Source organism: Zootoca vivipara, chromosome 1 (assembly GCF_965207765.1).
Source record: "Zootoca vivipara chromosome 1, rZooViv2.hap1.1, whole genome shotgun sequence".
Lineage (NCBI taxonomy): Eukaryota > Metazoa > Chordata > Lepidosauria > Squamata > Lacertidae > Zootoca > Zootoca vivipara.
Genome location: NC_142582.1, coordinates 114791262 through 114816967, shown reverse-complemented (window position 1 = coordinate 114816967; position 25706 = coordinate 114791262). Strand labels below are relative to the sequence as shown.

General features: G+C 43.3%; 1 protein-coding gene across 1 annotated transcript; it reads left to right on the top strand.

The window, feature by feature from the left end:
- Window positions 1–5565: 5565 nt before the first annotated feature.
- On the top strand, window positions 5566–16615 carry LOC118080834 (alpha-1-antitrypsin-like). Its single transcript, XM_035106705.3, has 5 exons — window positions 5566–5601; window positions 7386–8073; window positions 11515–11785; window positions 13492–13639; window positions 16225–16615. Exons 2-5 carry the CDS (start codon window positions 7407–7409, stop codon window positions 16426–16428), a joined length of 1290 nt encoding a protein of 429 aa, XP_034962596.3. The 5' UTR covers window positions 5566–5601; window positions 7386–7406; the 3' UTR covers window positions 16429–16615.
- Window positions 16616–25706: the final 9091 nt, after the last annotated feature.

The window sequence follows — 25706 nt, the reverse complement described above, 5'->3', positions numbered from 1 at the left end:
TAACCTGTGACCCCCTTGCATGCGCACATTTACAGAGGAGGGGAAAAGGAGCCCAAGAAGTGTATAAGAAGCTTTGCAAATTGGTGTTTCTTTACTCTTGTCGTGAAACATGGATCACCAAGAGTCCCTTAAATTTAAGGATTAAATTCTTTCTCTGAATTCAACCGCCGGTGTCATTATTGACTGTCTCTGTCCTGCCTGGGCCCTTATCAGCAAATAAGGCTACAATTGGTAGTACTGAAGCCAGCTAGTGCAGTATACTTTTAATTCTTCACACAATTTAAGTTTTAACTGTCCTCCTTCTTCCTCTATTACCAATTGTCTATGTTGCTCCAATTTTACCCATATTTTTCTATTTGGTTGAAAGTATATCAAATGGGGTCACCCACCATGGGGTTTTGGGTTCCAGAAGCCTATGATATTTCCTCCAGACCTTAATAAATGGATTCCTGATAATATGGTTAATAAAATCCTGATGTACTTTTGTCTTGTCTTCCAATTATTATTATTATTATTATTATTATTATTATTATTATTATTAATTTATACCCCGCCCATCTGGCCGGGTTCCCCCAGCCACTCTGGGCAGCTTCCAACAAAATATTAAAATACAGAACAATAAGTAAGCCTGACATCCATATCTTTTGTCATGCCCCTCAAGGTCTAATATATTGGTATTCTCATGCCGAATCCACTCCTTAACCCAACAGAGGCAGGAGGCCTCAAAGTAGATCTTCAAATCAGGGAGGCCAAACCCCCACCTTTCTCTCTTATCTGTGAGGAGTTTGAATCTTATACAAGGTCTTTTACCCTGCCATATAAAATTTGATAGAGTCCTTCTCCACTTGTCAAAGCAATCCATTTTATTAATTCTAGGGATCATTTGGAAGAGAAATAAGACCTTTGGGAGTATATTCATTTTGATTGCCGCTATTCCCCCCCCCCCAAAATAGATAGTTTTAGCCTATGCCAAATTTCAAGATCATTTCTAATTTGGCTCCATAGATTTAAATTTTTCATTGTAATTTGTATACCTAAATATCTAATCTTGTTAACAATTTGTAATCATTTCGTCTTTGTCATATTTAGTTTAAAACCGGAGACTTTCCCATAACTCACCATTAAATCTAAGGTTTTCTTAACACTATCTATTGGGTCCTCCAACGTCAGGAGAAAGTCATCAGCAAATATGATTTATATCAAAAGGCAATACCTTTAATAGTCTCCTCTAATCTTATGTCTTGAATGAGAGTCTTTAAAGTAAAAATAAACAGGAGCAGGGAGAGTGGGCACACTTGCCTTGTTCTCCTTTCAATTCTAAAAGTCTCTGACATTTCGGAGTTATCAAATTTGCCTTTTGAGATTCATAGATAGTTGTTATCCCTCTCATAAACCTTTTCCCCAGCTCATTCTTCTCTAGATTTTTCTTCAATAATTCCCATGATTCGTTATCAAATGCTTTTTCGGCATCGATAAACACAAAGGCAGCTTTCTTTCCAAATATTCTATTAAGTCAACGACTATTCTCATGTTTGTACTCATTTTCCTCCCTGGGAGGAACCCCGCCTGTTCCTGACTTATTATTTCCTTCAACACATTTTTTATTCTATTTTCCAGCATGAATGTCAGCATGAATTTTATAATCTGAATTTAACAATGAAATAGGTCTATAATTTTGGATCATTTCTCGCTTTGTACCTTCTTTTGCCAATAGAATTATATGGGCTTCCCTCCTTTTCATTGTCCTTTTTGTATAATTTTTTGAAATAGTTAAGAAACCTCTTGGTGATTTCTTCCATTTTATCTATGATCTTCCCTCCATCCATTACTCTATCTATTAGTAGATCTTTCTGCCTCTTCTTCAGTTGCCATGCCAGTAATTCCCTGGTTTTATTTGCTGACTCAAAATACCTCAAAATCCATCTGAAATTATTTTCTATCTCCTGATTAACCAATGCTGACAATTGATTTTGTAATAGCTTACCATTTTTCCTTGCTTTTTCATTTTTAGGATGTTTGGCTAGTACTTTTTCATTTTATTCAATTTCCTTTTTAATTTTATCCATCTTCACTTCCCTATTCTTTTTTTGAATTGCATGTTGTTGAATATAAAAGCCTCTCATAAATGCTTTACTCGCATCCCATATTACCCTAATATCTGTATCCTGTATCTTGTTATTTTGGAAGAATTCCTTAAGTAATTCTTGTGCTTTGGCTAAAAAAAATTCATCTTTGTGAGGGGAGCTGGTGCAGCTTTCCACAAGTAACAACTCCCAACTCCACGTCTGTGTATTTACAGATTTTTATCATACAGATATGTACAGGACAGAGCTAAAGTTCTCATGTCCATTCAGTCACTTTCAGATCCAGGACGTGGCGCCCTACGGGAACGCCTCCAACATGTCAATCTGGGAATCACTAGGCGCCTCCTTTCTTCCCTATAGTTAAGACCTCTGTGCAGTTGGGGTGATGGAGGCACCAGCTCCGCCTCTGTTCCCAAGCTGCTCATATGCTGCCCAGCCTCTCTAGTGTCAGAGAGCCCCTCCCTTGCAGGGGTCTGTACGTGCTTGTTGCTGCTGCATGACATCTCTGGTGTCGCTCAGGGCTCTCAGCATCACAGACCCCTTGTGCCTTCTTGCTGAGCTCTCTGCTGACCTCTGGTGGTCCCCTGACAATCTTTTAGGATTTTTTCATTCATTCTCCATCTTTTGTTTACCCTTCTCCTGTTTCTTAGTTATACTGTAACCAGGTTGTGATCAGTTATCAATCTAGGTAGAATATCGGGGGTGGGGGTGGTTTACCTTCGGCAGTAGATTGTTAGTTATCCGTATTCCATCAATCCTGCCCGCTGTCTTTTTTGCTTGGGAATGATGGGTAAAAAAATTCTCTATAGGGTGCTTGTAATGCCACACATCTTTCAGATTCAAACTCTCCACCATACTAAAGAAAGTGGGGGGGGGAGTCTTCCTCTTGGTCTACCTCCTGAGTCTGTATGATCAAATTCCAATGAGGTAACTCCATTTAAGTCTCCTAGAAGAGTTTGGATTTGATATCCCACTTTATCACTACCCAAAGGAGTCTCAAAACGGCTAACAATCTCCTTTCCTCTCCTCCCCCACAACAGACACCCTGTGAGGTGGGTGGGGCTGAGAGACTTCAAAGAAGTGTGACTAGCCCAAGGTCACCCAGCAGCTGCATGTGGAGGAGCGGAGACGCGAACCCGGTTCCCCAGATTACGAGTCTACCGCTCTTAACCACTACACCACACTGGCTCTCACACTAGCCATATAATCTCCTCATTTATAAATTCTAATAACTTATCACCCACTACCTTGAAGAACTGTCTTATTCTCATTTGGAGCATAAATTCCTGTTATCACAATTTTTTTTGTTACCTTTCCCCAGTTGTATACCCAGAATTCTACCTTCATTTTCCTTAAAAATTTGTTTTGCTTCAAATTTTGGGTTAACATATATTACAATGCCTCTCCTTTTCTTTAAATCTGAAGATATAAATTCTAGACCTAAAGTTATAAATTCTAGACATCTAGGAATTCTCATTTGCTTCTCTTTCTTCCCTAGGTGGAGGATGGAGAGATGCAGACATGCACATAGAGAAACCTCTTGCCCAAATGTAACTTATTGTAGAAAGGTCAGAGGCATGCCACCCACTTTCATCCAATCCGCTGCTGGCATGTGATGCCTGTAAGGTTGCTGTTATGTACTGCTTGAGTGCGCCGCTGTACTCGGTGTACTTCCTCCCTGTCAGATTCGGATTCGTCGGTGAGGTCTTCGTGGTAGACCCTCGGTTGGGATGGCGGGGCCGGTCGTGCCTCTTGCGTTGACCTCTCGGCGGCTTCGGTTGCCAGGGCTTCCTCCAGAGCAATCTGGAACGTGAGGTCTTTTTTGGCGTAGAGGCGTCGTTGCAACATCTCGTCCCTCAGGCCACCGACGAGGCGGTCACGAAGCATGTTCTCCAATTCTGAGAAGTTGCATAACCGGGCGGCTTGGCGGAGGGAGGTCACAAACCCAGTTATGGTTTCCCCCGGGGCTTGCCGCTTTGCGTAGAAGGCATTTCGGCAAGCTACCACCGAGGGCTGTGGTGAGAAGTGCTCCTTCAGCCGTTCCATTATTGTTTTGTAAGAGACGGTAGCGACATCTCTAGGTGCAAGGAGAGCCCGGGCGATTTCAAACGTCTCCTCTCCACAGACGCTGAAGAATGTCGCCCTCTTCATGGCATCGTTGGTGACTTCTTTCGCTTGCAGGAGGAAGTTGAAACGGGCGGCGTACCCTTCCCAGTCTCCTGATGCTGGTTTGAATGGCGAGAAGCTGCTGTCGGTTGCCATTCTGGGTTCCTTGGGTCCTGGAGCTGAAGCCTGGATGCACGGTGCGATGCAGCGGTGCAGCAGGTGGCGGTGCTGCGGTGCAGTGCGTGGTGGCGGTCAGCTCAGCAGGATCCCACCCTCGTTGCCAGTGAAATATACTCGGAGTCGAGAGTGAATTTCATGCTCTTTATTCAGCTCATAGTCATCAAGGAGGAGAAGAGAAGACGAATGGCTCTTTTCCCAAAACCATCTGCTTATATACATTATTTACACAATGGGCCTTGCGTGATTGGCTACTTCAGGGCTACACCTGTGGGCCAATTATATTGTGGATTGACTTCTGCCTGCAGCCTGATTGGCTGCTCCTACAGGCCAATCAGGTTGCGGATTCACTTCCACCTGGAGTTGGATTGGGTAGCTCCCGCTGATTCTGAATCCTATTGTTCTAGGATTCAGCTCAGTACATAACAGTTGCCCATAAGGAAATGTGACCCATGAGCTGAGAAAGGTTTTCCCCTCCCTGCCATGGCCCATGGACTCTCCCATGACTCCTCCCTCTCACTGTTTATTCCCATCTTTCCCCTTCCTGTTTCTCACTTTGTCACCTTCTCTACCGAGTCTTTGTGTATATCGTTTCTCTCTCTCCCCCCCCCTTAGTCCATTATTTCAGCCAGCCCTGCTCTCTTTATCCCTTTCATTTTCTGCTCCGTTATCATTTAGTTTAGTTAGCTGCTCTGTCAAGGAAGTGGAGGAGTGGGAACTGCCTTTCCTGAGGCATTGATATAAGTGGAGGAGATTCCTTATTTATAGTACTTTTAGATTACCCAATAACCGAGGCTCTGCACATGGTTGAAAATAATAATAAAATATAGAAACATAGAATTGTAGAGTTGGAAGGAACCATGAAGACCATCTAGTCAAGGAATATAGGAATATATATTTGCCTCGGAGCAAGCAGTGGTGGGTGCTACAATAATTGGCCACAATATGAGCTTGGACTGCTCAGAAACGAGTGGCTTGAGATCCCTTTGGTCATGGAAGTTCATGCTTATTTATTTAAAATCCAGCTCTTTATCAACCTGTAGTACCATTGTGCAAAGGTCGGGCGGAAGCTACAAATCCCTTGCATCACATTTTGTACCTGACTCCCTTTGGCAACCCATATTTGCTCTGCTTAATGGTTAATAATGAATACTCCGTACAAGCCTGGTATATAAATTACAAGTTTAAGAGGATCGTAGTGCAGAAGGGTGCTGCAATAATCTTTTGGTGATCTGTAAGTAAGCTGTACATTTTTTCACTTCTCTCTCTAGCTTGTTTTGGCATGGCTTATGATTTCTGCTGTATAGCCAAGTGTTTATTTCATTTCCTTTTCTGGGTTAACATCCATGCAGAACTAAATCAATCTCTGTTTAATGTTCAGACAGATCGGAATTATAGGCTAGATCAGGCATCCACAAACTGCGGCCTTCCAGATGTTTTGGCCTACAACTCCCATGATCCCTAGCAAACAGGACCAGTGGTCGGGGAAGATGGGAATTGAAGACCAAAACATCTGGAGGGCCGAAGTTTGGGGATGCCTGGGCTAGATCAATGGCTTTATTCTAAGTGGGACTTAATCTCAGATGCAGCAACTTGTTATGGTTGCATGAAATCTCACCCACTCCCATTACAGGACTGGTTCATCAAACTGGAAGCTCACAAGTTCCACAACATGTGGTACAGAGCAGCCCAGTAGAGTCAACTTCTGCACCATAAACCACACGGATATGGCAGATGTCAGAATCTCCCTCTGCTATGTAAAAGGAAAGGGCACCACTGCAGACTTCTTAAACAAATGCCTGCATGTTCGGGCCAGCATCTAAGAATATGAATTATTTCTTTGGTTCTGTGTGTGGCTGGTAGCATAAATAACTGGAACTACTGACACAGTTCTATTCCCATTCAAGTTAATGGCAGAATTTCATTGATTTTTATGACAGAGCAGGGATAAACCAAAGTTGCCTAAAGGTTGTCAGGATTCTCAGGTAAGCATCAGAATGAAAATGAAATAGTCTTTGCTATTCAAAAGTTGATTTCAAAATGATATGTGAAAATAACTATATACATAGATACAGGCATATATAGGTATAGATACATAGTTGTCAAAATTAATATTACTATGTTAAATTCCAAAAAGTGTGAAAACATGAGAGTATCACAAAGAAATATTCCATGGTTAGAATGTGCCAGGTTTATTTTTAAATAATAAACTTTTTTTTTAAAAAAAAAAAACAACAACAACCCATTGAAACACTGAAAAACACAAATGTGGAAACAATTTTCTATCAAAACTCTATTCTGTATGTGATTTAGTGAAACTAGCAACATTCTTTCTTACGCCACTCACAGGAAAGGTGAATTATATCTATTGTTACAGGTAAGTAGCCGTGTTGGTCTGACGTAGTCGAAACAAAATAAAAAAATTCCTTCCAGCAGCACCTTAAAGGTCATCACCAAATCTGAAGTGCTTGTGAGTAAGGACATTGTGTATGCCATCACTGTAGCTGTCTTACTACAAAAGAATTTCAGAAATAGACTGGAAAGAGAAGTTGCTGAATTGCAACTTATCACCAAGCGTAAAACCACGGAGAGACCTGGTTTGAACAGAGACGTTGGATTCTTATCTCCTTATAGATGATAAAGCGATCTTCAGTCATCTCACCCCTTGCTTTTTCATGCAAGACCATTTGCAGTCGTTTACAGTCGTCAACAGCTATCAGTCAGTCAATCACCCATACCCCTCCCCACCCTTTCTCTACATAGAGCAGCCCAGTACATAGAGCAGTCCCCCCTTTCTCTGGGGACTTCTATTTTAGTGTATCTGAAGAAGTGTGCATGCACATGAAAGCTCATACCAAAATAAAAAACTTAGTTGGTCTTTAAGGTGCTGCTGGAAGGATTTTTTTAATGTTATTTCTATTGTATAAATGTAAAGGTCTAGGGCAGATTTCGCCTTTGTTGCAGAGTACGCATGCATTTTTGGATTGATCCTTTAACATCTTGTATGGGAATTATTAGCAGAAGAATTACAAATCCCAAATGAAGCTGGTCATCACCCTCTCCTTGTTACTGATTAGTCTTGAAGTCCAATGCCATCACCTCCCAGGACACAACCATGACCAGGCTAGCCAAGGAGACAAGACATTACTGGAACATCCACATCTTTCTTCAGAAGAACAGAGACAGGATTCCTCCAGCTATCTTAAGATAGGTCCCAGTAATTCTGACTTTGCATTCAGATTCTACAGGAACATAGCTTCAGGCGCAGGTTCGAGGAACATTTTCTTCTCCCCCATCAGCATCTCTGCAGCTTTTGCACTGCTGACCCTGGGTGCCAAGTCGGAAACTCAAAGTCAGATTCACAACGGACTCGCGTTTAACCTATCTGTGACTGAGGAGAATGAGATACACAAAGGATTCCGCCACCTCATCCATGCCCTTCACCGCCCGGATAACAAAGCACAGGTGAAGGTGGGAAATGCCTTGTTCATTGAACAGTCGTTGAAGTTTCTGCCTAAGTTTTTGGAGGATGTCAAAACCTTCTATGAAGCAGAAGGCTTCCTCACCAACTTCACCATTCCCAGAGTGGCTAAAAGGCAGATAAATGATTACGTGCAGAACAAAACTCAGGGGAAAATAGCCCATGCGCTCGAGGACCTTGATCCAAGCACTATATTGGTTCTTGTGAACTACATCTTCTTCAAAGGTAAGTTGAAAGAGTAATTAAACCAATGGGACTGGCAATACAAAGTTCCTTTGAGAGGAGTGCTCCAGTCAGCCTGGAATTAGGAGCCTTGGAACTCACTCCCACAAGAGGCAGTAAAGACCACCAGCTTGGATGACTTTAAAAGAGGGTGGGGTAAATTCATGGAGGAGGAGGAAATTTTCAATGGCTCCTAGCTAATGGCTATGAATCCCAGTTGCTGGAAACCTCAAGAGGGGAGAGTGCTTATGAACTCATGCCCTGCTTGCACGTTTCCCCACAAACATCTGGGTGGCCACTGTGAGAACAGGATGCTACATTAGATGGGCCATTGGCCTCATCCAGCAGACTCCTATGTTCTCATGCTTGCAGTGCTGTTCAAGGAATTTCAGTACTGGGGAAGGGAAAAAGAGACACCTTTTCTCTCTGCCCCCCTACACTTCCCCTGCTGTGCTGGGTAGCATTTGAAGTTTGCCAGTCCCAAACCTAAGTGCTTTATATGGCAGAGATGGGCATTCCATGCTGGAAATTGAGAAAAGGGAAAAGATTTGCCTCCTTTCTTATTGAGAGATGAAATGGTTCCATTTTCCTTTCTTCCTCCCAAAACATCCCTATAATAGTTCAAGGGGTGAGTGGGAGCTATTATAATTAGCATTGGCATTCATTGTGTTAATAATGTTATTATTACCATTCTGAAGAAATTTTAAAATATCCCTGTTCACCCAGTCATTTGATTGCTATCAGATACTGCTCCTAGCAACTTTGAAATTATGAGCTGTAAGGATAGGCCACTGTTTGTAAATGTTTTTAGATGTTCTAAATGTGTCCTTAATTATCTCAATGTGCTTATTCATTAATTTTTTTAAATTGTATTGTCTTCCTGCTTTGCTCTTTGCCATCCTGGGCTCCTTTGGCAAGACAGGCAGCATAGAAAATTAATATCTTCATAAATTTGTGGCATGCAAATTCCAGCCCTTGGTATAAGCATACCTACACAAATATTGCATACCTGCTGTTCTCATTCCTGGGCACTATGCATATAAAGTACAATCATACCACTTTAAACAGTCCTGGCTTCCCCCAAAGCTTCCTGAGAACTTTAGTTTAAGGGTGCTATTCCTCTCACAGAGCTACAATTCCCAGAGTGCTTTTACAGTCAATCTCTTTTCCCAGGGAACTCTGGGAATTGACGCTCTGTGCGGGAAATAGAGGCCTCTTAAACTCCAGCTCCCAGGATGTCTTGGAGGAAACCAGAACTGTTTAAAGTGGCATGATGTTGCTTTAAATTTACAGTGCGGATGGGGCCCTAGGCACATCAGGCCTTGCAGTCATGAGGGGAAACTTGAGTAGAAAAGTGCTGAGTGGTTGCACCTTGGGGCTTTCTTTTGTCATCCAGTGGACTCTCTCACTGTGATTAAACTGATCTTCCACGGTCCTTAATCATCTAAGGAGCCTTTCTGCTCCACGAGTTACACTAGAAGACAAGGAAGCGGAAAGCACCCACATGACAGTAGGGACAGGGCTAAAGCACTGGCCCTACAGCTCTTTTCTATTTCTTTTGCCCTTCCACCATTATAATATCTGAAGAGGACTAGAATCTGCCTGTCTCCTGCTTTCATTAGACTGTTTCTCTCTCCCTTTCTCTGTGGACTGGAGTACCATCGATCTTCTGAAAGGAACCTTCTGTCACAAGTTCTTCTCAGGCAATTTATGTAGCTTTAAATTTTTGAAAAAGACAATGTTTATTTTTTTTATTTTTTTTTTTAAAAACCTTCACATTTCTGTATACCTAGGAGGTCCTCCCCAAATATTTAAAAACCACCTTTCCTGTTGCTTCCATTTTGTGACCATTTTTCCCCCAAGCTGATAGGCATTTAACCAGCTGACATCACTATTAAAGGGAATAAGTGGGATCCAAAACGCAATGTTGCAAATATATATCCCTGTTAGGTGGGCATACAAACATGTAACGATGGCAACTTTTTAAGGCTCTGATAAATATTCATCTAAAACTCTCAAGAGCTGTTGTGCTCACATCTTTCTTGTGGGTTTTCCACAGGCACCTGGTTGGGCACTGTGAGAACAGGATGATGGACAAGATAGAAAAGCCAGTTGGATCAGACCAATGGCCCTATGTGCTTATGCCTTTTTTGAAAAAAAATGTTGCTCCTGAAACAACAGGGAGCAACAACAAATTTTTGTGTTTGTAGTTGGGTTTTAGAGCAGAATATAGCACAATGAAATTGCAGCCTGCCATGGAATGTCAAATTTTAAATTGTTAAGCAGAGCAAATTTCCAGTACACATGAGGAGTTGAAAAGAAAAAAACAAAACATGCTAAAAGGTTCAACTTAATGATTAGCTCAAAGTCAGAGAGGATGACGAGACAAGATAATCGTTTGGTAGAAGCTTCATCCCTTTGTGTGGCGTGGCCCCATGGCTACTCTGTTCCCTAAGGTGCAAATAACTAGACAGCTTATTGGGTTTGGGGGATCAAGTAAGGCCACAACTTTATTGGTTACAGATGTGAAAGATTTGGCCATAGGCATTTAGGTAAGCAATGGCGCATGACACTCCCGCCCGTCCGCCAAGAGGGTGAAGCCAGTGGTCCGCAATGGAGAAGTGGTCCTAGAATATGGCCCTAGCCCCCATCTGGGCATCGGACAGGAGCTGCTCCTCCCGGATCCTTTTAGCAGGATCTCCTTACTCGTGGAGGGGCAGACAGAGGCTATAACCTCCCCTCCAACCAAGACTAGGCTTACCCAATGCCTAACCACCTTACAAAATTGTGGCAATTGCAATGAGGCAGGCAAAAACCCAAATGGTGGAGCCAGTTTGCCAGATGGGGGAAAGAAATTTCTGGCCGGCCCCTGAATTCAGCGACCGACATTGTCCATTGCAAGGTTGTACCACTGGTAAAAAAACAACCAAAAACCTAATCTGAGGGATGGTGGGCAGGAAAATGGGCATGGCAACAGAGTGGCTGAAAGACCCTGCCGGCTCGATATTTATCCTTTCCCTGGGCATGGTGCCAAGCGCTGCTACTGGTCATTGGCACCGTGATGCCCCATGCATCGCTGCCACCGTTGGCCAATTTGGTGGCAGGAGTACAATCCGGCTGGCAATAGGCTGGTTCATAGGGGAGACACAGTGCCCACCCACCCCAGGAGGGCCACCCGCCCCAGGAGGGCAAACGGACTTACTCTGTGGGTATTCCACTGTGTCCCATTGATGTTTTCACCATTTGTGTTCTGTTTTGCAAGCGGCCGCTACAGTTGTTTTGTCTAGGTTTTAGGTTTGTTTGTTTTTAATCACTCTGTTCTATGCCTCTTGCATTTCCTGTACCGGTACTTACATGACCAAATACTTACCTATTGCACACAAAGTTGCCTTTGGAGGGAATTAAAAGTCATGCAACTCTTTTGCCTAATCTTTTTCTTCCAAGCTTACTGGCAAGACCCTTTTGATACTCACATGATCCAGGAAAAAGACTTCTTTGTGGATGCAAACACTACAGTGAAAGCCAGCCTGATGTATCGAAAAGGCTACTACAAATACCTCCATGATAGAGATTTGTCTTGCTGGGTGGTAGAGATTCCATACAAAGGAGATGCCACGTCATTCTTCATTCTGCCTGACAAAGGAAAACTGCAGCATGTGGAAGGTGCATTGGTAAAAGAAAATCTGTCTAAATGGATAGCATCTTTTAAATCAGAGTAAGTCTTTTCTCTGCACTGTTTTTTCAAATGCTGCTAATTCAAAGAGTTGAAGCTTTTTGTTTTAAAAGGATACCAGATACACACACACACACACACAAGTTTCAGGGGGCCACTGGTAAGGACACCCCATAGCCCTAACCCCAGCTACTGCTGTCAGCTCCCTAACTGCAGGTTTACCTAGATGTGGGTTCGGGGTGGCCGATATCTGGTTTTCAACATTGTGACATATCACCAGCTAAACATTGTGATGTACCGATAGATCATAGAATCATAGAGTTGGAAGAGACCACAAGAGCCATCCAGTCCAACCCCCTGCCAAGCAGGAAACACCATCAAAGCATTCCTGACAGATGGCTGTCAAGCCTCTGCTTAAAGACCTCCAAAGAAGGAGACTCCACCACACTCCTTGGTAGCATGTTCCACTGTCGAACAGCTCTTTCATTAGACTGTTTCAGACCACAATGTCTGGAATAAGGATGGAACTACGCAGAGGCGAACAGTAGGGCTGGTGTCAGGATGCCGCCAGTGGCTCTTGGCTGGTTGCCCAGGAAAGTATAAAGACAACAAAAGGTTTCTTACCATCCCTTTTCTTTCAATATTTACACAGAGAGGCTATAGAACCCAGTCTCTTGGATAATGGCATTGTCCTGAGTGAATCTCCACCCCCATCTTTCCCACTTCCTCATTCCCATCATCTTCTCTATGGGTGCTGCTACGTGCCCTCTGCCTTTGAGCTCTTTGTTCTCCTACTTTTATGGCTCCCTGGGTTCTGGGAGATGGAGGGTCTGGGATGCTTTCTGATGACACCGTGTCAACCAGCTGCCTCTCCGCTTCTGCCTCCTCCTCCTCTCCCATTATTTCCCAACTCTCCCCCTCATCTGCCTCTGAGCTGTGACCCCCAGCAAACCCCTGTTGTAAATCAATACTGACTTCCTCTTCCTCCTCCCTAGAAGGGTCAGGATGGGGAGGCGGTCTCCATCATTCCTTCTCTGCCCAGTCCCTGACACTGATGGTTCCAGTCTGCTAGACCTGTGGCCCTAAAAAAGTTACTGCCTTGTTTTCGAGCCATAGGCTCCCAAGGTGTGAGGTGATGGAAGCTTCCCTGGGAGTGAGTCCTCTGAATCTGAGGAGCCCACTAAAAAGCCATGAGAAATCTCCATCCCATGGGCCTAATGGAGCCCAGTAGGGGTCCTAATTTGTCCTATTAGGTTATCTCTCCCAAAGCCACATTCACCTGCCCACACAAGGCATCATATATGATGTTAGTTGTGGGGCAGGTTATGACACAGCACATTGGCATAATAACTGTGGTTTGCAGGTGCTGCCAATCAAGTTGATCACCAGCACTTGCAACCCCCTGAGAATCTGCCACCGTGATTTGATTTCAGCGGACATTTTGGCGATATCAGTCCCGCACGCCTGTCAAAATGGCACATGGCAGTTGCTGGAGGTCAGGATCTGGCCTGCAAGCTAAATCCAGTTCCTAACCCCCTCTACTAAAGCAATGTATTCTGGCCTGGGAGGACTTGGAATGGAGAAACAGTGACCCTTCAAGATGCTTCAAGAGACCCTTCCTATGCACTGGGGCCCTTTTCCATGCTTGAATGTGCATCAAGGCCAGGGAATGTCACTGTGTGGGTCACGACTCAACAGCTGAACACCAATGAATTAACACATGGATTCTTTTTCTTTTTCTTCACCAGCAATATACGTCTTTTCATCCCCAAATTTTCCATTTCTGCATCCTATGATGTCAAAGACTTATTACAGAAGATGGGTGTGCAAGACGTCTTTAATGATGCTGCTGATCTGTCTGGAATTACCGGAGAACGTGAGCTGCTGGTTTCCAAAGTAAGTGCGTTCCTTCTTGGATCAAGTGCTTCTTTAAACCTTCATGCTCTGTCATTTGGCCCTCAATTAAAGAATACTTGGCAAAATTACCTCCAATAATTTCTCAGAAGCACGTGAAGAACATCTGAGAAGGAACTCTTTTTGTTGCTATTTTTCTCGTTTGCAAGAAGCCATGAAAATGTTGCAAAATGTGAATCACAGATCCATACCATACATTTAAAGTGAATTCAGTGTACATTTAAAGCACATACTTCCATCAAATAATTCTGGAAGATGGAATTTCGCCTTCACAGACTTACAATTCTCAGCACCCTTAACAAACTACAGTTCCCAGAATTCACTGGGGAAAGTCATGTGCTTTAAATTTGCATTGAATGTGCCTTAAATCTAGACTCAGCCATACTTCCTTTTGTGCTGCATTTCTAGGCATAGGTCCTGGCTTTCCAGGTCTGAGCAGAGATGTATTACTACTACTACTACTACTACTACTACTACTACTACTACTACTACTATTCCCTGTGCTTTCTCCAGGAGAACCCTTGTTTAATGCTGAATTTGAGCAAATGGTTTTCAGCATTGTCACTTGCTCTGATTCAGCAGTGAAATATGGGTTTTCCTGGGGGAAGTGCTGGGGCCAAAAAAAACGCCCACAGACACAAATCTGGGAAACCCAAACCTGTGCATAGAAAGCATGGAGTGACGGGAAATGTGGGTGAACCCTCAGTGACATTGGTTTGTCTTTAGACTGACACCTGAAGAATGTATTCTAACAGGAGTCTCATGGTTAAATGTGGATTGGATGGTACATCATGTGTCTACTACATTCATTTGTTTATCAGACAAATCAAGGTTATCTGGGCACTGAACAAAAGAGAACACTGAAACAATTCAAATAAAACCAGTGAATACGGCATAAGAATGCATAGGTAGAAGTGCTACACTCCCCTTTGAAGGAGCAGGTCCATCGCTGGGGATACAAATTGATCCAAACAGTCACTGAAAGTTCATTGGCCTCGGTGGTTAGGAGTGCCTGTTTCCTGCTATATAGTCCCTTTTGGACAGAGATAATTATTATTATTATTATTTATTTATTTATTTATACCCCGCCCATCTGGCCGGGTCTCCCAAGCCACTCTGGGCAGCCTCCAACAGAAGAACAAAACACAATAATCAATTAAACATTAAAAGCCTCCCTGAACAGGGCTGCCTTCAGATGTCTTCTGTGTGTACTCTGTGACTACATTCTCTTCATTCAAATTCAAATGCTCAAGACTCATAAACCCTTCCAGAAAGCACTCATTTCTAAAGACAACACAAATGGTGAACAATCATAGATAGCAACATTATCAAGTCCTCAGATCGTTAAGCTTACATTATCACCTGTCAGACAGTATGCTTACTTCCAACTGCTAACATTTAAAGTATTGTGGGGTAAGCTTCCACAAACCTATTATCCAGGAGCAATAGTTCAGGAGATGAATCAGCCCTAGTACCCCCTGCTCTGGTAACTTCCAGAATACATTATTGCAATCTCTGCTTTGTGAGGCAGCCCCTGAAAATGACTTGGAAACTTTAGCTGATCCAAAATGCAGCGGCCCGATTACTAGCTGGGGTTCCAACTAGAACCTGCATAACCCACATTTTAAAACACCTACCTGGTTGCCAGATTGTTTCCAGGCCAAATTCAAGGTGCTTGCATTAATGTTCCAAGCCCTAAATGACTTAGATCCCAAAGGTCGGAAATACCTTCTCCTTCCCTACAGCCCCCCTTGGGTGCGAAGACCAGCAAGGGAGGTCCTCCTGGTAGTCTCACTGCCCTCAGAATTCAGGGAATGAGGGCCTGGGAGACAGCATTCTCTGCAGCAGTCCCTAAGTTGTGGAATTCCCTCTCCACAAAGGTGTGCCTTTGTTTTGTATTCCCCATCATGTGCTGAAGACACACTTCTTGACCCTGACTTTTGACAACACGGTATATTTTGGGACGCGCCATATTCTTGCAGACTGTGGAGACATTTAGAAGCTCCTCAAAGAGCTACAATATCCAGAGCAGTTTAACATTCAATCCCCCTTCCCAGGGAACTCTGTAAATTTTAGCTCTGAGCAGAAAAGCGGTCTCCTAAGAACTCTTAACACCCTGGACAAGGTACCCCCAGGATTCCTTGGGGGAAGCCATGAATGCTTAAATTGGTACAGCACCGCTTTCAATGTACAGCGCAAAAGAGACCTAGGTTGCAGTATGTGCTTGTTTGTAGTGTTGGCATGTTGCCCAGGACATTTTCTCCTGTTTGTGAATGTGCTCTCACACACACACACACACACACACACACACACACACACACACACCACCAAAGGTTGGTAACCCCTGCTTTAGCTAAAAGAGCAAACACCCTCTTGGATTTGAAGGTCATTGTGGACAAGCGATCACAGAGAAAGCAATTACAGTAGATAGAGCAACCGCTTCAGGGAGGTCTAATAGAAAGACCCTCAGTATGAGAACAATGATCATCTCAAGGGTGTCCATATTCACCTGTGAACTACTGGAGAATGTGACCTGCAGACAATGATATGTTGTTCTTTCCTCACAGGCTGTTCACAAGACTGCGCTGGATGTTAACGAGAGTGGCACTGAGGCAGCGGCAGTCACCACGATAGAGTTTATGTTCCGTTCCGCTCCAATTCATTCTGTACTTACTCTCAAATTCAACAGACCCTTCTTGATTGCTATTTTAGATAAGGCAACATGGAGCATTCTCTTCCTAGGGAAGATCATGAACCCTACACTGGAATGAATATTAGAAGAGCCAGAGTCTTAAGAGTACAGCCTTTTTTAGGAGATTTTTAAAAAAAACCACTGGATTTCCAGCTTTGCGTTTTCTTAGCTAGTCCTGGTGCTGCCCATAACCAGTTGTCTCTGGGATGAAGAAGAAGATGACTGACTTCAAAGCCATTTTATAATAAAAATGATTTTAAAACATTGCGATATTGTGGGTTAACTTCATGTTCCACCCTTTTGAATCTGCAATATGTTTCTGCCGTTGAAAGGGGCCCACTAATCCCTAGGTGACCTCCTAAATCCTATTTTAGAAAATCAAGTCCCTAAGTGAAGGCTGAGCAGACAGTAGATCACAATCAGCCAGTAGATTTGCAGGAGGGTTTCTGCCTCCCAGTTCTTTGAACAGCAACAACAAAATGAGTTTGCCCCGGTAAAGTAGGCTGCTGAAATTGGGGGGGGGGGAGCTACCCAGAAGTGGACTTGTGTACGAAACGTTAATAACCTCAGTTCAGTTCTGGTTCTAAAAATAAATTCAAACCAACTCAGAAGGTGCTCAGGGGCATCCTATGTCCTTTAATTCTAACTGTATCATTTTCACATATGGCTCCGGTTGGGAGATATTGCAGAACTTTCTCCTAATATTATCCACCACTATGTTAGGGTGCCAGCCTCTGTGGGCCTTGACATACCCATTTGCCCCAGGTGCTGTTCACTACTGTACTCCAGAGGGGGGGGGGCTCATTTGGGACTTCAGGCCCAAGGTCCAGCTCTAGTTGCACCGCCGGGCACTGGTGGAGGAAGTGGAGTGGGGGGGGGGAGCGCACCGCCCCAGCAGTGCAATCCTGGTGGGGTGCCATTGCACCTACCCCCCTGCCTGCAGCGCCACACCTCCACAGACGGTGTGCCATGCCCCAGGATGCATGCCACGCCCCTGCGGATGGAGAGCCATACCCCCAGGACGCACGCCAGCCCCGCCCCCACCTGCTCTCTGACCCCCGGTGCCAGAGCATGAAGCTCCGCCACTGCCGCTGGGGTGCGCAAGCCACAAAGAATCATAGAATCCTAGAGTTGGAAGAGACCACAAGGGCCACCCAGTCCAACCCCCTGCCAAGCAGGAAACACCATCAAAGCATTCTTGACATATGCCTGTCAAGCCTCTGCTTAAAGACCTCCAAAGAAAGAGACTCCACCACACTCCTTGGTAGCAAATTCCACTGCCGAACAGCTCTTACTGTCAGGAAGTTCTTCCTAATGTTTAGGTGGAATCTTCTTTCTTGTAGTTTGAATCCATTGCTCCGTGTCCGCTTCTCTGGAGCAGCAGAAAACAACCTTTGTCCCTCCTCTATATGGCATCCTTTTATATATTTGAACATGGCTATCATTTCACCCCTTAACCTCCAGGCTAAACATACCCAGCTCCCTAAGCCGTTCCTCATAAGGCATCGTTTCCAGGCCTTTGACCATTTTGGTTACCCTCTTCTGGACACATTCCAGCTTGTCAGTATCCTTCTTGAACTGTGTTGCCCAGAACTGGACACAGTACTCCAGGTGAGGTCTGACCAGAGCAGAATACAGTGGTACTATTACTTCCCTTGATCTAGATGCTATACTCCTATTGATGCAGCCCAGAATTGCATTGGCCTTTTTAGCTGCTGCATCACACTGTTGACTCATGTCAAGTTTGTGGTCTACCAAGACTCCTAGATCCTTTTCACATGTACTGCTCTCAAGCCAGGTGTCTCCCATCCTGTATTTGTGCCCTTCATTTTTATTTTTATTTTCCCCCCAAGTGTTGTACTTTACCTTTCTCCTTGTTAAAATTCATCTTGTTTACTTTGGCCCAGTTGTCTAATCTGTTAAGGTCATTTTGAAGTGTGATCCTGTCCTTTGGGGTATTAGCCACCCCTCCCAATTTGGTGTCATCTGCAAACTTGCTCAGGATGCCCTCAAGCCCATCATCCAAGTCATTGATAAGGATGTTGAATAAGACTGGGCCCAAGAGAACTGAGCAGTCCCAGCAACCACAATTTACTTGGCTTCTCGCAGCGAGGGAACCGCCACAAGGCCCTCGGCACTGGACCTCAGTGTCTTGGCAGAGCGATGGAGGTGGACACACTCCTTCAGGTGTACTTTTTGAAAAATTATCTAAAAAGAGACAACGTTTTAAACAGGGTACAAGAACCTTTTCCACCTTCCAGCAGTGGGTAAGAGCAGGGGCAAAAGTGAATAAATGTAAACATTACGTTTATATAGTAGGCTAGTTTCTACACCTCGCTCTGACCTCCATCTAGAAAAACAGGATGAATTATCAGAGTTCATTGACACATTCTAGCCAAGCAAAAACACTCAAGGGGAAGAAAGCAGCCAGTGAGAGGTGCATACTGGGGAGAAAAGTATGGAGAGGGCCCAGATAGATTAAGGCCAGAGGTTCCTGACACGCTCACCTGAAACCTAAAGAGATGAAGAAATGTAACTATTTCCATCTCTGAAACTTTGGGAGAATATGAGAGAAGACACGGGGGCACAAAAAGACTTGAGGCCTCAAGGTTTGGGGCCATTCAAAGGACCCCTTATCTTGGCTGCTGATACCATTGTGCAAAGTCTAGAGACCACTTGAAAATCCATTGCTTCACATTCTGCTCTCTGTCCCTTTGATAATCCATGTTTGTTCTGCTTAATGGTTAATGCTGAAGACTAAGTATTATTTAAGTCTGATGCAAAACTAAGCAAGGAGTCACATAGCAACTAGAGTCAGTTGGAGATTCTGTAAGTATGATATACATTTTTCTTTTTCTCTTTATGTTTTATTGAATTCTATGCATGAGAACAGGATAGTTCCACTTTCCCTCTTCCCCCACCTTCCTATCCCTTCTCACTGACTTTGGTTTATCACAAAATCAGGGATGCAATACACGACAGTCAGAATGACCAGTTATCTCAAGCACACACATAACAAAAATATTAACCACCAACAACATTTTTTGTTGATGGACTGGATACTTTTTTATTCTGCAGAGGTACCATTTGGGATGCAATATCTCAGAATGCATGTTTTCATGGGGATTTGCCTCAACCTGAGTAGGGCACATTTAACCCCAAACTGGAAGCTCAAAAGTTCTGCAAAATGTGACACATTGCTGGACATTAATGAGTATCTGTCAAAAGCACAAACTGGATTTTCCTTGTGTTATATTAAAGGACTGGGCACTAATGCAGACTTACTGTTTTTTAAAAAAACCTTTCATACAGCTTCTAAAAATATGACATGTTCATTCAACTGCACTATTCACAAGAAATGTGAATTATATATGCTGGGTGCAGGGCAGGGTATGTAAAAATGGGTCAGACATGGTATAATTCAGATCCTACTGGAGTCAATGGCAGAACTCTTTTGATATGTTCTAACACATTCCAATGCATAGAAATGTAAAAAGAAAAGAAAAGACAATACAAGAAGAGGAGGAGGAAGAGGAGGAGGAGGAGGAGGAGGAGGAGGAGGAGGAGGAGGAGGAGGAGTTTGGACTTGATATCCCGTCTTTCACTCCCCTTAAGGAGTCTCAAAGCAGCTAACAATCTCCTTTCCCTTCCTCCCTCACAACAAACACTCTGTGTGATGTGTGGTGTATTGAGTCAAAGGATTTTATATCTGTATTACTATTGTCTGTATTTGCATTAGGGTAAAGTAACTGCCTTTTGGTTCCAGAAGGTACAGCTACTATTGGTTCATTTAAGCTGCTGTATTTGGATCCTCTATCTTATTGGTTTCCTCCAAATGGCAGCACTGTGATTGCCTGATATTGTTGCCTCCAAAATGTATCTTTTTCTAGCTAGTCCCCTGTCCCTATAAATGTAGCTTTCCTCTCCTCAGAGCTCAGTCTTGTTTGCTTTAATAAAGAAGTGTTACTAGAGAACTGTCTCCAGCATATTATGTCAAGAGAGGTGAAATCACGAACCCCACGACACAACAAGGCGAGTGAGGCTGAGAGACTTCAGAGAAGTGTGACTAGCCCAAGGTGACCCAGCAGCTGCATGTGGAGGAGCGGGGAAGCAAACCCGGTTCACCAGATTACTAGTCCACCGCTCTTAACACTACACCACACTGGTGGTTCTCTGGTGGGGGCGGGAGTCAAACCCTTCACCCAGTTCTCTAAAATAAAATGAAATAGTTTTTGCTTTGAGGAAGATGATTTGTTAATGATGCAAACAAATATTTTGAATGAATATTTTATTAAATGCATCATGATCACTCTAGAATGCAAGTTAGGAAACTTGCAAACTTAAACACAAAAACAAATACATTTGATATATGGAATAATTTAATAGTAGCTTCTTTTAAAAAATGGGAACAATATTTTATCAAAATGTCATTGTTCTATACAAAACCTATACAAATCTGTGCAGCTAACGTTTGAAATGTCTTGTTATGCTGTTCACAAGCTCCATGGATGAATCATATTGTGTGATTTACAAGCCTAACCCACCATTTCAACAGTTCTATTCATTTCCAGTGGAATCAATTCTTTAACAAAACCCTGTCCTTTAAACAGAGTTGAACAGGATAATTTGATTAAAAATAATTGCCTTACTGCCTGCAGGAAAAATAGTTACCGGTCCCAATGAAGGCCTTAATCTACCTCTCCTTACTACTGAGTGTTCTCCAAGTTCACTGTCACCACGTCCCAGGACATCATAAGGACTCTGAGGGTCATGGAGATATGCTATTGCATTAACTTGTGAAACAGCTCTCACCCTAAACAACAGGAAGATGATAGGGCAAACAATGCGTAACTCCAGCAAATCATTGGGGTGGAAATAATGGTGGCTTTATGAAACATTAAGGCAAGGAAGATATACCACAAATGTGAAGCTTCCCTCCATCCAGAAAACAGATTATTTCCTTTCCAAGGGGCAAAGACCAGAAATAGTATGTCAATATGGGAGGGGGCATTTCAGCTAGCCCTTCAAACTACAAGAAAGAAAATTCCACCTAAACATTAGGAAGAACTTCCTGACAGTAAGAGCTGTTCAGCAGTGGAATTTGCTACCAAGGAGTGTGGTGGAGTCTCCTTCTTTGGAGGTCTTTAAGCAGAGGCTTGACAGCCATCTGTCAGGAATGCTTTGATGGTGTTTCCTGCTTGGCAGGGGGTTGGACTGGATGGCCCTTGTGGTCTCTTCCAACTCTATGATTCTATGATTCTATGATTCATGGTAGTTGGACTGGGTTTCTGAAGCAAATGACTGCCAAAACTCATATAGGCACCAAAGCAATATTTTGTGGCCTAAACTTTCATCTGTACTACTGCAGTTGCCCACTAGGGAATCCCACTTGGTGAGGTTGATGTTGCCAGCCTTCATGTCACATTTGCCTTAGACATCAGTATAGGGAAACCTTCCTGATGCTATTGGATCCCAGCACCCCTCAGCTCCAGACAGCACAGTCTGTGGTCAGGGATGGTGGGAGTTGTACTCCTACAACATTCTGCAGGCATGTCAAACATGCGGCCCTCCAGATGTTTTGGACTACAATTCCCATCTTCTGCAGCCACTGGTCCTGCTAGCTAGGGATCATGGGAGTTGTAGGCCAAAACATCTGGAGGGCCACATGTTTGACATGCCTATAAATCTAGAGCATGGGTAGGCAAACTAAGGCCCAGGGGCCGGATCCAGCCCAATCGCCTTCTAAATCCGGCACATGGACGTTCTGGGAATCAGCATGTTTTTACATGAGTAGAACGTGTGCTTTTATTTAAAATGCATCTCTGGGTTATTTGTGAGGCATAGGAATTCGTTCATTTCCCCCCCCCCCCAAAAAAAATATAGTCCAGCCCCCCACAAGGTCTGAGGAACAGTGGACCGGCCCCCTGCTGAAAAAGTTTGCTGACCCCTGATCTAGAGGAACAGGCCCACTGTCCCTTGCTCAAAGCTTTTCAATCTGCCATTACCTCGTGGCCTCAATGGGCAAAATGAAGGGACACGCTAGCAGGCGAAAAACAAATTGCATCACATTTTGGTTCCCTGCCTTCCTTGGAAAATCCTTGTTTGTTCTGATTAATGGTTAATTATGAAAATGGGCAGTTGGGGCATATCAATGGTTAAGAAAATAGTGGCAGAAGCCTGCTTAATATTTATAAGAGCAGGTTAAAATATCAGAAAACAAAAGCAAGAAACTATATTTGTAAATTAGGATAGTGGGAAAAGCCAAATAGGATAATATGACAGGCTTTTCGGGTGATCCACTTGCAACTTTGGCAGGTTCTGGTTTTTATGATATCTAAGTAATGAATGCACATTGAATAAATCTAGCATATGCTAAAAGAAAGGACTTGAATAGAGATGTGCTAATGACTTTCTTGAATAATTCAAAAGATTTAGTATTAAGAACAGCTAGAGATAATCCAGAATTTGCAAAACTGGGAGTGAAAATCAAATTATTATTTTTTAACAGCTCTCTCACCAGTGTCCCTGCAAAAAATAATAATGAATTATGTTTTCTGACTCGGAGACTAAAAAAATGATATAAGTGGGGTATAAGGTAAAGGTAAAGGGTCCCCTGACCATTAGGTCCAGTCATGACCGACTCTGGGGTTGTGCACTCATCTCGCATTATTGGCCGAGGGAGCGAGTGTATAGCTTCCAGGTCATGTGGCCAGCATGACAAAGCCGCTTCTGGCAAACCAGAGCAGCACATGGAAACGCCATTTACCTTCCCGCTGTAGCGGTTCCTATTTATCTACTTGCACTTTGACGTGCTTTTGAACAGATTTTAGTATATTTTTGATATGGGTGTAGGTGCTATACAATTGAAATTAAAGAGGAAACATTGCCTTACATAAATATGTTGGTTTAAGGGGAAATTGAAGCTACTGCTTCATTGAATAATTCCAAGTTAGCCTAATTAAGAGGGGAATCATTAATTGAGTGACAGAAGGGGGAAGAAGGTTTTAAGGATGAATGGAAATTGCTTGTTGAATTTACGAAATATACATATACTGTAATGTAAATATGGACAAATATAATCGTTTTTCTATGTAGTAAAATGTAAAGTGTGTGTGTATTTTTCTATGCGTGTATATCTTTAATACAGTTTATTTGGGGGAGGGGGGACAACCTTGAGTTTTGGCTTTCCAAAGGGCTTGTTTACACAGCTCTTTGCCAAACAGCTCTAGTCCGAACTAGGAGGCTGTCAGCATTTAGCAGTTGGTTGAGCCTCTAATGTTGTCAGAGACATGGCTGGCAGAGAGGACTCTGCAGAGGGGGAGGAAGAGGCAGAGGAAAATAGGAACTTGGTTCATTCACACCACGAAAGTGAAATAAGCCTTTCTCACTCTGGAATGCTGCCTGTAAGTTTTCGCAGCAGCACAGAGATGAAGGAGCAGGATGCAGATGGTGGTAGGGGGTTGGATTCAACTTCAGAGGAGGGGGAATTGGCTGCACCTGAGTCTTCAAGAAGTAGGAGGCAGAGCAAGTGATTAGAAGAAAGGAAGACCAGCAGAAAACAGGGGCAGGATTGGAATATATCTGGCCTTGGAAGGGGCCAGAAGCCAGTCAAGTCAACTGACTCTCACTGAGGAATGAGTTGTGGGAAGCTCGGCGTGCTGTAAGCCTGTTGTGGATAAATAAACCTCAACTAGTCGAACTGCCAGCATGTCGTGTCTTGTGTGAGAGAAGTGCTAAACCTGACAAATGTCATCTATGTGATTTATTTTATCAGAAGAAGAATGACAAGTTCCAGGGCAGTCTATCATTTACTTCTTCTTCTTCTTCTTCTTAGTGTTTGCTCTTGAAGCTTATTGTCATCATGACCCATGGCAGCCCAAAGACCATGCTGATCATGGAAATAAAAATCAATCTAAAAAGCAATGTCCACCTTTGACACTATTCCGACCAAAAAGTGTCTGGCACTTTGTGTGTTTTGATTCTACAAGGAATCAGTTGTGCATTTTGATTCTACAAGGAAATTGCTTCTGAGGCAGCTGCCCAAAGCATTTTCACCACGAAGCATTTCCACACCCTTTGCAACGCTCAGCCTTGGGGCTAAATCTCAGACCCCTAGACTGATTTACAAGGGACTTGCTTTTAACCTGTCACAGATCATGGAGGATGAGATCCACAGAGGATTCCGCCAGCTCTTCTTTTCTTTTTTTTTCAAATATATTTATTAAAGATTTTCAGAAAAAAGAATACATTTATAAAAAAACATTCCATTATTGTTATATATCTACCCAAACCCAAAAGCACAGATAAAATACCAAAAATAGAAAAAAGAAAAAAGAAAAAGAAAAAATACCATAAAAATTAGAAAAAAGGAAAGAAAAAGAAAAAAGACAACAATCTTATTCATATTACTTGGCTATAACTTCCCGACTTCCCCGTCCCACCCTTTCCGAGTCTACTCTAAATCCCATTCAGACAGCTTTCATAATATGCGGGGGGGGGGGGGAACCCATCTAATATTACAAATCTATATCTTAATTTTATAATATCACATTACAATCTTTTTGAAATCATACATACACATATCTATCTCTAATTAATCCCTTTTAGCCTTTAATTTTCTCCCAAAAGTACCCCACTGTATTCCTCCTCTAACATTCATCTCAAAAATAATACAATCCCACCTAGATCCCCCCTCCCTTTCCCGGAAAACATTTCCCTAGGTGTCCCGACCAGCCTTAATACAATCCAGTTTCAGACCTTTTTAATCCATCCATCAATTAAAATTCACTGCATCTTTCATCCCACACCAACTCTTGTCCACCCCAACCCATGCTGCTCTCCCACCCTCCCATTCTGTTGTACAAATTCTATAACGTATCTCCCGCGCCAATTCTCATTTTTCACACTTTCTGTTCCCACAATTTGTCCATTGCATGGATAGCGCTCCCCTTCTCCCACTAGAGGAATGCATCTCCATGCCCCATCTACATCTTTTGCCCAAGCATCATAGTCTCTGTTTGGGGCAGATTCTCCCTCTCTCACTAGGCAAACCTGTTCCCAAATGTCCTCCTCTTCCCGAGCATGTTGGTTAAAATCTAAGACCTATGCTCCCTCTCTCACCGGTTGCCCCAGGTTCCAATTCTTCTGCTCCTCCTGAATTGCTCGTTCTATTGTGATAAAGTTCTTATTTCCCGTGTCTTTTGCTTGTGGCTTTGGGGTTTCCTTTGGTAGTGGAAAATGCTCTTCCTCTGAACTGAGTCTTTTGTCTTTGCGCAGGTCGCATAATATCTCTTGGGCCAGTTCCAGCAGCTGCTGTATCCAGTTCTTATCTAGTTGTAGACTATGTGCTTTGTCTGG